Consider the following 12,814-nt stretch of genomic DNA (forward strand, 5'->3'; position numbering starts at 1 on the left):
GGCACATCCTTCGGAATAGGCCCTGTTCGAGCTCCCACCAACACAAACGGCTGTCGAAAATGTATATAATCAAAATGTTTTACTCATTTCACAAATAAGCAATGATTCGCCCGTCAAATTTGTGGTTTCTGGTCAAAACGGATTAGAATTGTTAGATTTGAAGAACAGTCTCATCTATGCAAAAGTTAAAATTGTTAAAGGAAATGGAACAGCGATAAGCGATGCGGAAGATGTGGAACCCATACATTTAATTATATCTTCTTTGTTTTCACAATTGAACGTTCCTTTGCGAGGGAAGACTGTAGTATAGACCACAAACCATTACGCATACAATTTAAGAGGCATTGTCGTGACAATGGTATATCAGTTTATTAACGCACCAAAGTCTACGACAAACATGTATGTATTTTGGCATATCAAAAAAAACAAAAAAGTGTATTAGTAATTAGATCTTTTATTAAAGAATATTCAATTATTTAATAAATTTCATGCAATTTATATATGTCATTCCATTGTCACAAGGTCTGCAAACACGTTTAGTAGAACGCGAAATCATCAAATTGCTGCTGCTGTGGTAGCTACTGTTGTAGCTGCTGCTGTTGTAGCTGTTGTTGTTGTAGCTGTTGTTGTAGCTGTTGTTGTGGTAGCTACTGATGTAGCTGTTGTTGTGGTAGGTACTGTTGTAGCTGTTGTTGTGGTAGGTACTGTTGTAGCTGTTGTTGTTGTAGCTGTTGTTGTAGCTGTTGTTGTGGTAGCTTCTGTTGTAGCTGTTGTTGTGGTAGCTACTGGTGTAGCTGCTGCTGTGGTAGCTACTGTTGTAGCTGTTGTTGTTGTAGCTGTTGTTGTAGCTGTTGTCGTGGTAGCTACTGATGTAGCTGTTGTTGTGGTAGGTACTGTTGTAGCTGTTGTTGTGGTAGGTACTGTTGTAGCTGTTGTTGTGGTAGGTACTGTTGTAGCTGTTGTTGTTGTAGCTGTTGTTGTGGTAGGTACTGTTGTAGCTGTTGTTGTTGTAGCTGTTGTTGTAGCTGTTGTCGTGGTAGCTACTGATGTAGCTGTTGTTGTGGTAGCTACTGTTGTGGCTGCTGCTGTGGTAGCTACTGTTGTAGCTGCTGCTGTGGTAGCTACTGTTGTAGCTATTGTTGTGGTAGCTTCTGTTGTAGCTGCTGCTGTTGTAGCTGTTGTCGTTGTAGCTGTTGTTGTAGCTGTTGTTGTGGTAGCTTCTGTTGTAGCTGTTGTTGTGGTAGCTACTCTTCTAGCTGCTGCTGTGGTAGCTACTGTTGTAGCTGTTGTTGTTGTAGCTGTTGTTGTGGTAGCTGCTGTTGTAGCTGCTGTTGTGGTAGCTACTGTTTTAGCTGTTGTTGTGGTAGCTACTGTTGTATCTGTTGTTTTGGAAGCTGCTGTGGTAGCTACTGTTGTAGCTATTGTTGTCGTAGCTACTGTTGTAGCTGTTGTTGTGGTAGCTCCTGTTGTAGCAGTTGTTGTGGTAGCTACTGTTGTAGCTGCTGGTGTGGTAGCTACCGTTGTAGCTATTGTTGTGGTAGCTACTGTTGTAGCTGCTGCTGTGGTAGCTACTGTTGTAGCTGTTGTTGTGGTAGCTACTGTTGTATCTGTTGTTGTGGAAGCTGCTGTGGTAGCTACTGTTGTAGCTATTGTTGTGGTAGCTACTGTTGTAGCTGCTGCTGTTGTAGCTGTTGTTGTGGTAGCTACTGTTGTAGCTGCTGCTGTGGTAGCTACTGTTGTAGCTGTTGTTGTGGTAGCTACTGTTATAGCTGTTGTTGTGGCTGCTGCTGCTGCCTCTTATATGGATGCTTTCTCTTTGTACATATAGAAAGGTGCAAGTAGTGAAAAGACAGAGAATGTAAGTAGTGTGATAAGTACGACGAGATTGGAATCATTGCGAAAATGATGTGTAATTCTATAAGCAACTTACATTACTTTCCTTGTGATTATTCTAAATGGGAAAAAAGACCAAAAGAATATATAAGAATGATATATAGGTATGTGTAAGTAAATTATAGTATAAAGGTATAAAATATACGATATCTTATAATTCATGCTTTAACTTACCACATCTCGTTCTTGTTTAATCTATACAGATTTTAAATATTGTATATAGGTATGTGCAAGTAAATAAGAGGGTTAAGGTATAAAATATATACTTCGTCGAAAATGATATAATTCATGCTTCAACTTACCACTTCTCGTTCTTGTTAAATCTGTACAGATTTAAAACAATAGCTTGGATAAAGGCCTTATCGAAATAAGTCACATTCAAATTAAGATAACTGTTAATGGGCATCACCAGTTTTCTGATCTTCTCGCCGTCCGACCTCTCATATTCCATTTGTTCAACTTGTCCGAATGAGCTTGCCTGAGCCATGGCGCCAAGTGTAACAGAGCGTTCAGAGTGTCCCTATGTTCAACATAGCCTAACGAAGACATTTTATCCGAAATACAGCAATAAAGGAATAATATAGCAAAAGTCCTTTTTGTTATATAAGTTAGATACTTTTTTAAGATAGACATGTGCAATGATTACTTACCGGCATTTGTATTTCAATCAAATTTGTTAACGCTCTCGCCTCGTTATTCCTCTGGGATAGTACTGTCACGTCCAATTTAGTAAAGGTTCATCACTTTTTATCATTACGGTGCCTGATACAGCACATTCACTACTCAATTGTCTTTTATAAGTAAATCCCTGGGTATCATTTTCGTTAAGATTTATATTCATGTTGATTTAAAAGAAAATAGATGGAGCATACACAAGTTGGACTCGAGTGAAAACAAACACGACAGTTTTGAGAAAAGATGTAGTTGAAGGTTAATTTGGTTTTGGTGTTCACCTTCATAAATATATGAGTCTAAGTTTTTTCTCAATATGTTGAATGATGTCTCTATTGGATTACCAGTATCTGATACTATATTTACCAGTAGCTTGAATTCAAAATGATATTACATTAAAGTTAGTACTGATAACTATAAAAAAATGCAATATTGATTATTGATGTTGACTGAGGTTAGTATGCAGTTAACAGGGTATATCCAGTTGCTACCCCATCACTACTAAATGTACAATTTAAGAAACACCCGTTTTTATTTTTTAGGCTGTATAGCTGCAGTGCAGTGTTGGGGGTAGCATGTGTAGTGTGGTGCTATAGAAAGAGGAAAGACTTTTTTTTTTGCATGCATGTTCTTATTAACGTGTTAGTGATAGAAACAATCCATTTAGTGTCAATGAAGTCTAGAAAAAAATAATCCAGTTGTTACATTTAACTTACTGCAAAAAAAATCTATTTTTGTCAAATTGTCACCTCATATCTTTGAATCTACCTCCATTGTCATTGGTTCTAACATTCCAACGTTTTGCTATATTTTAGGTCTTATTAACGTGTTAGTGATATAAATAGTCCATTTAGTGCCAATGTTGTTGATTTTGTAGTTTTTTAGTTTGATTTTGTAGTCATATTAATATAAACAACACCAGGCTACCTCAAAACCATCATGTAAGCTTCAGTGACAAATATTCATTAGTAAACTTATTTTACCTGATGTTGCTATGATTGCATTATTAATATATGCAGTTTAAATTTTTCTATGTCCTTTTCATTTTGTGATGATGTACATGTTTTGATTGAGGACAAATACTTTAAAGTATAGAAAAAAAAATCCAGTTGTTACATGTAACGTTACGCAGATAATAATCTATTTTTGTCAAATAGTCAGCTCGTATGTTTGAATCTACCTCCATTGTAATTGGTTATAACATTCCAAGGTTTTACTATATTTTAGGTCTCATTAACGTGTTAGTGATATAAACAGTCCAGATAGTGCCAATACTGTTGATTTTGTGTTTTTTTAGTTTGATTTTGTAGTCATGTTAATATAAACAACACCGGGCTACCTCAAAACCATCATGTAAGCTTGTATGTGTTGTTGGTTTGAATACTTAATAGCTAAATGTAGGATACTTGGTTTGTTTTAGATGATAGATGTGATTACATTATAACTTACCTTAAAGACTTTTCCACTGTTATCATACTTACCTTGTAGTCACTGGTGGTATAAAATAAATAAAATATACAACATTCCTGTCAGGTCTATCACCTTTATTCGCACAAGTATGCTTTTTTTTATTTTATTTTTATTTTTTTCTCTAACAAAGGATATTTCCAAATTGATTTTATCTTACCATCAGATCTTTCATAAGAATGATGAACAAATGAGTTGTCCCTACAGGTAGGGCGTAAGAATTGTACCTACTGCCCCCATTTCATGATCGTAAGAGGCGACTAAATTTGGCATCTTATCTTTTCTCTTCTTTCTAAACAACTTTCTTCTTCCTAGTTTCCCTTAACAATGCCTCACTTTTGGCCTTTAGTTGGGCGTTCGCTCCTGTGAGGAAGGCTTTGGGTTCTGTCCCCTCGCCGAGACATACCGGAATCTGTAAAAATGGTAGTTTCTACTCCGGCGTAACGCTCAGCAATTTAGGACTGGTTCGCCCGTTGTCAGTATAATGTGACCGGGTGGGCGTCTTCGGCAGTTTGTTTCAGTGAGGTAGCACTGTAAAGTCGGCATCAGTTCCGCGCTACCACAAGGAGACAAACACGAACATATCGCAGCCTCCCAAAAATCGCACGCATACACTACACGCATGCATCTTGCACACAGGGGAAGCCGTCCTTAAATGACCATAGCTGTTGACAGGACGTTAAACAATACTAAACCCTAAACCCTGAAAAAATGAGTTGCATTCCTCTGGAATTTTTATACACTTTTTAAAATCTTCTATGCCTATATGTTTCAACCAAGCCTGTACTCTTTACTTGCTTTCACTGATATGCATGGTACCTTTATATAGTATATGTGTATTGAAACACTGGTTACATTTTTTTTTAAAAGCCAATGTTAGAATATTACAAATCATGGAATGCATACACCACAATGACTCTGTAATATTAGAAAATACATGAATAAGGCAAAGAGATTATTAAATACCTAAACATTAGAATGGACATTTAAATGATGCTGTGGATCATATGTTTTGAAATGTATGCACGTAGGTTATATGAACAATAGACAGGTAGCAAGTACAGTTCATATATAATGGAAAATTTGTGTACAAAGCATCCTGGATGGTAATCTGAATGATAGTTGTCAATTTGGATGTGTTGACCACATCCCTGGTGTAAAGATTCTTCATAAATTCTGTCAAACTATATCAAAAGTATAATTATCTTATTTGTTAAAGGTAGTTACCTTAGACGTTTCGGAACAGTATCGTCTTCTCGATTGAGGCAGGCCTCAGAATGTGTTCTTCTAATTGTTTTGTATTGATAATCGAATGATTTGTCTGATTTCATTCCTTCCTTTTTACAGGAACAACATTTTGGTTCTAATAATTCCACCTCTATCGATATTGATCCGAAGACTTCACTCCCGATATTCAAAACGCTTTCTCTGACCTTTACATTGACTTTCCTTTGATCTTTTATCTTGTCATGGTAAAAAAGTAGTTCCTTTTTAATAGTGTCCGTTTCAAATGACACAGAAGTAGATAAAAAAAATCTCATTTTTCACTTTTTTCACAATTTGTTTACATCTGCTGGTATCCATACTGCAAATTGTCACTTTTTGCGATGTAGTATCGATGGAAAGGATGTATGTGTACAAAACCAAAAACACCGAGTGAAAAGTGATGGCATTTACATAGAGTATAATGTTGATCGAGTGTTACCATCAATCCCATTTAGGTGTGGATTGTGTAAATGGATAGTATTAACAATTCTAGTCAACACTAGTTCATAATAAGTGTAAGGATTATCTGCCTGCAGGTTTATTCCGTCTTTTCGTAGTGCAGAATTATCTGCAATTGTGAGCAGGTATTGATTGTTACGTCATTAATTTGTGAGAGTAACGTCATCAATTTCTGAGAAAACGACGTAATTTTCTCACACAAACCAATGACGTAACAATCAATACCTGCTCACAAGAGAAGATAACTCTGCAATACGCAAAGACGGAATTGGTAACTATAAATATTTTTTTTTAATATAGTGTTACTAATTTGCAATAAAGCAAGCACAATATATAGCATTAAAATAAGGATTTAATACTCAGTCGGATGATGACTTATCCGATACTATTAAACAGCTTTTTATCATGATAAAAACTACTTTTTGATTAAAAGACATACGCAAGACATACGCATATTGTAATACAAATCTGAAAAACCTTGTTGGATTTTGTATATTTTACCTATAGGTAGCAGAATACAGTAGAAATGGCCCGACTCTGATAAACAAGGCACATGTCGAGGAAATGTAAACACAGCGGATTTACCCTACACAACACATGTATACATGTATATATATTTGTAAACTGCATTACATTTACAATACATATAAAGCACTGAGAAGTGTATAAACCTCTTTTTTCTATGTATGTCACTTGTGTGAAAACCATGGTTACCACATCAAAAATTACCAAAAAATGCCAAAAAATGCTATTTTTAACCCAAAATTTGACCCCCGCAAGTAGTAATTTTTTTCCTAAGCTCTGTCTGAAATTAAAGATTACCTACCTGGTTGCAGAATTATCTGGGTCGCAGTAAAATTGTAGAACTTGATTTTTTGCAATTTTGCGTCGTGTGCTGTTGTCAAAATTTTACCTCCTGTAAAGCTAGCTTTTCATGTGTACGCACCCTTTCGTATTATGGCCAAAATTTTATTCTCGAACCAAAGAAATCTTCTTTCTTTTTTACAAATGTGAAGCTCACATAGCCCACTTCATCATGCTTATACCAATTTTAGTACAGTTTTATTTTTATAATTTTTTTACATATCATTATACAGGGGTTAGCCATTTAACAAAAATATCACCCATGGCCACAACCCTCTACTGTACACTGCTACCATATGATAGTCTTGTATTGATGGAAGATTGATTGATATTTTTATCTAGAAGTGAGTCTGATCATGTAACCTTTGACAAGAATGTGTCTACCTTGCAATAAACGATTTCAACATATTAAACACGAATAAACATATATTATTGTTATTTTATCTAAGACTTTTTGCTGTCATTAGCAAAAGAAAATCCGATATGACGATTAAGTAAAATCGACTAAACGGTATGGTATGGTTAAAATACCATGTAATGACAGTTAACAGTACAAATCAAATAATAAAGATACAGTATATAACAGTGTTTTGTTGTTAAACAAGTTCTCTACACGAATCATGGACAGGACCATTTGACTGATTTTGTCTTTCCATTTGCCTGTTTTTGAGTTCACTAATTATCCATACGGCGTAACATAACTGTGATATGGAGGCATTCCTCGCACTTTAGATTTAACAGTTTCACGAATAAAGTCACGTGTCACTTCCACGTCGTCCACACTATCTAAGGAGTCCTTTATATTACATTGTTGATCGTCTATGATTTTCTTGACGTGGTATACATCTACCAGTTTTTAAAGGTTGTCCATTCTGATGCAATCTGACGAATTCATTATCTGATAGAATCAATAGCTTTAACTTTTGACCCTTTAACCTTAACAACCTGTCTCACCGTCTACACTATCCCGCCTCACTATCCTCACCCTCCTTATTCTAACATTACTATCCTGCCTCACTATCCTCACCCTCCTTACTCTGACATTACTATCCTGCCTCACTATCCTCACCCTCCCTACTCTAACATTACTATTACACTATCCCGCCTCACTATCCTCACCCTCCTTACTTTAACATTACTATCCTGCCTCACTATCCTCACCCTCCTTACCTTAACATTACTATCCTGCCTCACTATCCTCACCCTCCTTACCTTAACATTACTATCCTGCCTCACTATCCTCACTATCCTCACCCTCCCTACTCTAACATTACTATCCTGACTCACTATCCTCACCCTCCTTACTCTAACATTATCTTACTCTAACATTACTATCCTGTCTGACTATCCTTACTACCCTCACCCTCCTTACTCTAACGTTACTATCCTGCCTCACTATCCTCTTCCTTCTTACTCTAACATTACTATTCTGCCTCAATATCCTCACCCTCCTTACTCTAACATTACTATTCTGCCTCACTATCCTCCCCCTCCTTACTCTAACATTACTATCCTGCCTCACTATCCCACCCTCCTTACTCTAACATTACATTCCTGCCTCACTATCCTCACTATCCTCACCCTCCCTACTCTAACATTACTATTACACTATCCCGCCTCACTATCCTCACCCTCCTTATTCTAACATTCCTATCCTGCCTCACTATCCTCCCCCTCCTTACTTTAACATTACTATCCTGCCTCACTATCCTCACTATCCTCACCCTCCCTACTCTAACATTACTATCCTGCCTCACTATCCTCTCTATCCTCACCCTCCTTACTCTAACGTTACTATCCTGCCTCACTATCCTCCCCCTTCTTACTCTAACATTACTTTCCTGCCTCACTATCCTCACTATCCTCACCCTCCCTACTCTAACATTACTATTACACTATCCCGCCTCACTATCCTCACCCTCCTTACTTTAACATTACTATCCTGCCTCACTATCCTCACTATCCTCACCCTCCCTACTCTAACATTACTATTACACTATCCCGCCTCACTATCCTCACCCTCCTTACTTTAACATTACTATCCTGCCTCACTATCCTCACCCTCCTTACTCTAACATTACTATCCTGCCTCACTATTCTCACCCTTCTTACTCTAACATTACTATCCTGTCTGACTATCCTTACTACCCTCACCCTCCTTACTCTAACGTTACTATCCTGCCTCACTATCCTCACTATCCTCCCCCTCCCTACTCTAACATGACTATCCTGCCTCGCTATTATCACCCTCCTTACTCTAACATTACTATTCTGCCTCACTATCCTCACCCCCCCTACTCTAACATTACTATCCTGCCCCACTATCCTCACCCACCCTACTCTAGCATTACTATCCTGCCTCGCTATCATCACCCTCCTTACTCTAACATTGCTTTTCTGCGTCACTATCCTCACCCCTCTAACATTACTATCCTGCCTCACTATTCTCACCCTTCTTACTCTAACATTACTATCCTGCCTCGCTATCATCACCCTCCTTACTCTAACATTACTTTTCTGCGTCACTATCCTCACCCTTCTTACTCTAACGTTACTATCCTGCCTCACTATCCTCACCCTTCTTACTCTATCGTTACTATCCTGCCTCACTGTCCTCACCCTTCTTACTCTCACGTTACTATCCTGCCTCACTACCCTCCCCCTCCTTCCTCTAACATTAATATCCTGCCTCACTATCCTTACCCTTCTTACTCTAACATTGCTATTCTGCCTCACTATCCTAACCCTCCTTACTCTAATATTACTATACTGCCTGACTATCCTCACCCTTCTTACTCTAACATTGCTTTTCTGCGTCACTATCCTCACCCCTCTAACATTACTATCCTGTCTCACTATCCTCACCCTTCTTACTCTCCCATTACTATCCTGCCTCGCTATCATCACCCTCCTTACTCTAACATTACTATTCTGCCTCACTATCCTCACCCTCCTTACTCTAATATTACTATCCTGCCTGACTATCCTCACCCTTCTTACTCTAACGTTACTATCCTGCCTCACTATCCTCTTCCTTCTTACTCTAACATTACTATTCTGCCTCAATATCCTCACCCTCCTTACTCTAACATTACTATCCCTCCTTACTCTAACATTACTATCCGGCCTCACTATCCTCACCCTCCCTACTCTAACATTACTATCCTGACTCACTATCCTCACCCTCCTTACTCTAATATTACTATACTGCCTGACTATCCTCACCCTTCTTACTCTAACGTTACTATCCTGCCTCACTATCCTCTTCCTTCTTACTCTAACATTACTATTCTGCCTCAATATCCTCACCCTCCTTACTCTAACATTACTATCCCTCCTTACTCTAACATTACTATCCGGCCTCACTATCCTCACCCGCCCAACTCTAACATTCCTATCCTGCCTCGCTATCATCAGCCTCCTTACTCTAACATTACTTTTCTGCGTCACTATCCTCACCCTTCTTACTCTCCCATTACTATCCTGCCTCCCTATCCTCACCCTTCTTACTCTAACATTACTATTCTGCCTCAATATCCTCACCCTCCTTACTCTAACATTATTATTCTGCCTCACTATCCTCACCCTTCTTACTCTAACGTTACTATCCTGCCTCACTATCCTCAACCTCCTTACTCTAAAATTACTATCCTGCCTCACTATCCTCTTCCTTCTTACTCTAACATTACTATTCTGCCTCACTATCCTCCCCCTCCTTCCTCTAATATTACTATCCTGCCTGACTATCCTCCCCCTTCTTACTCTAACATTACTATCCTGCCTGACTATCCTCACCCTTCTTACTCTACCGTTACTATCCTGCCTCACTATCCTCTCCCTCCTTACTCTAATATTACTATCCTGCCTGACTATCCTCCCCCTTCTTACTCTAACGTTACTATCCTGCCTCACTATCCTCTTCCTTCTTACTCTAACATTACTATTCTGCCTCACTATCCTCCCCCTCCTTCCTCTAATATTACTATCCTGCCTGACTATCCTCACCCTTCTTACTCTAACGTTACTACCCTGCCTCACTATCCTCTTCCTTCTTACTCTAACATTACTATTCTGCCTCACTATCCTCCCCCTCCTTCCTCTAATATTACTATCCTGCCTGACTATCCTCACCCTCCTTCCTCTAACATTACTATTCTGCCTCACTATCCTCACCCTCCTTTCTCTAACATTACTATCCTGCCTCGCTATCCTCACCCTCCTTACTCTAATATTACTATACTGCCTGACTATCCTCACCCTTCTTACTCTACCGTTACTATCCTGCCTCACTATCCTCTTCCTTCTTACTCTAACATTACTATTCTGCCTCAATATCCTCACCCTCCTTACTCTAACATTAATATCCTGCCTAACTATCCTCACCCTCCTTACTCTAACATTAATATCCTGCCTAACTATCCTCAACCTCCTTACTCTAACATTACTATCCTGCCTCACTATCCTCACCCTCCTTACTCTAAACTTACTATCCTGCCTCACTATCTTCACCCTCCTTACTCTAACATTACTATCCTGGCTCCTTATTTTACATCTACTATTAATATGAAAAATGTAATAACAGATCGTCTTTTTAAGGACCTTTGTTTTCATTTCTAAGACATACTCCTTATCAGCCAAAACATATACTGAAAAAAATGATTGATACATTATTTTCAGTCATGTGCACACAAAGGGGCAGGATGTTCAGCAGACATGTTTGCAGGCACGTAGTAACACCTATGTCCTTAAATATCAACCGAGACAGACTCGGCAAACAATATGACGTGAAACAATCAAGTATTGCATATTGCTATTATACTAAAATGAATACCGTATTCAGGAAGTCTAATTGCTGCAGAGTAGCGTTTTTCAAGTCCGGGTTTAATGCTTACTTAATATCACAGGGATAGGCCAGTCAATATTTGTAAATCGAACAAAGATACATAATTAAACTTTAAAAAAAACTCACGTACATGTGCACTGCTTGATCACAGGTACTTAAGCCTCGTCTGTTAGTACCTGGGGCTTTATTGTTTGCAAGTTTGTTTTGTTGTTTTAAGTTAGTTAAATATTAAGTTAGATTGCAGGTTAGTATATATTGTGTTTCTTAATTCGGTTGTCGTTCGTTTTTCGTCGTTTGTTTTAATTCGTTCCTAAGGGAGTAAAACATATTTCTAATGACTGCGACCGACGATGTTATGAGCTTTATAAAGTATGTAAATAAATAACATCGTGCTAGCTCACATAAAATCATTTAATGATAGGACTCCTCGTTGGGTATACCGTATCACAGGGACCTGAGAATTTGTTACAACTATATTTGAACCTGGTTGAGGTCCAAATATAGCTGTTACAAATTCTCAGGTCCCTGTGTACCGTATGTCAGGATTTCCTCGACCGTTTTAAACAATAATCGCAATTTTGCGTCATTGAAGACGAAAGCCGAATGGTATTTTTTGTTTAATTGAACATTTTGCCTGTGATCAGTTAAAAGGTCTGTGGCTTGGAATTGTTTATTGAAAATTGGAAAAGGGAACTTAACCGTCCCGGAGCCAAAAATTGTGTTTCTGAAGGTAACAAACTACGAACGTACCGGTTATTTAAGTTTAATTATGAGTTAGAAAAATATAATATGTTAGTAATGCCTAAATCACATCGTAGTGCGCTAGCTAAGTTTAGGTGTGGGGTTGCACCGATACGCATCGAAACATGCCGGTATGAGAGAATACCTTTGAGTGAAAGAAAGTGTTTCGCGTGTAAAAGCGTGGTAGAAACAGAGAGTCATGTTTTAATAGAATGTAACTTGTATGATGATCTCCGATCGGGTCTATTGCAGGAGGCTAGTAAAATCACAAGTGATTTTTACAATATGAGTAAAGATGAAAAGTTAGTTGAAATTCTAAGCAACTCTTACTTGGCGAGGTCCTGTGCCAAAACATGTGTTAATATTCTTAATCGACGTCGCAACTTGATCTATAATTAAGCAGTAATGCGTCTTTTAATGTCAATTATTTTTATAATTTTATATTGGCAATTTTTTTAATTCACAAGTATGTACATATATGTTATACTTTTACAGTCTAAAATGATAGGGGAAGAGTGAGTGTCTCGTAAGTCTAATATAGACTGGATGTAAAGGCGGGTGAGTAGACGTATTTTAGAGACTGTAATAATTGTACCTTTTACATGTGAC

The 12,814-nt window shown here is 37.9% G+C and overlaps 1 protein-coding gene across 1 annotated transcript; it reads right to left on the reverse strand.

The window, feature by feature from the left end:
- Positions 1 to 555: 555 nt before the first annotated feature.
- LOC110462288 (mucin-5AC-like) lies at positions 556 to 2,380 on the reverse strand. Its single transcript, XM_021516201.1, has 2 exons — positions 2,303 to 2,380; positions 556 to 1,794 (listed from the first exon to the last, which is right to left on the reverse strand). Exons 1-2 carry the CDS (start codon positions 2,378 to 2,380, stop codon positions 556 to 558), a joined length of 1,317 nt encoding a protein of 438 aa, XP_021371876.1.
- Between the last annotated feature and the right edge of the window lie 10,434 nt (positions 2,381 to 12,814).

Source organism: Mizuhopecten yessoensis, unplaced genomic scaffold (assembly GCF_002113885.1).
Source record: "Mizuhopecten yessoensis strain PY_sf001 unplaced genomic scaffold, ASM211388v2 scaffold10771, whole genome shotgun sequence".
NCBI lineage: Eukaryota > Metazoa > Mollusca > Bivalvia > Pectinida > Pectinidae > Mizuhopecten > Mizuhopecten yessoensis.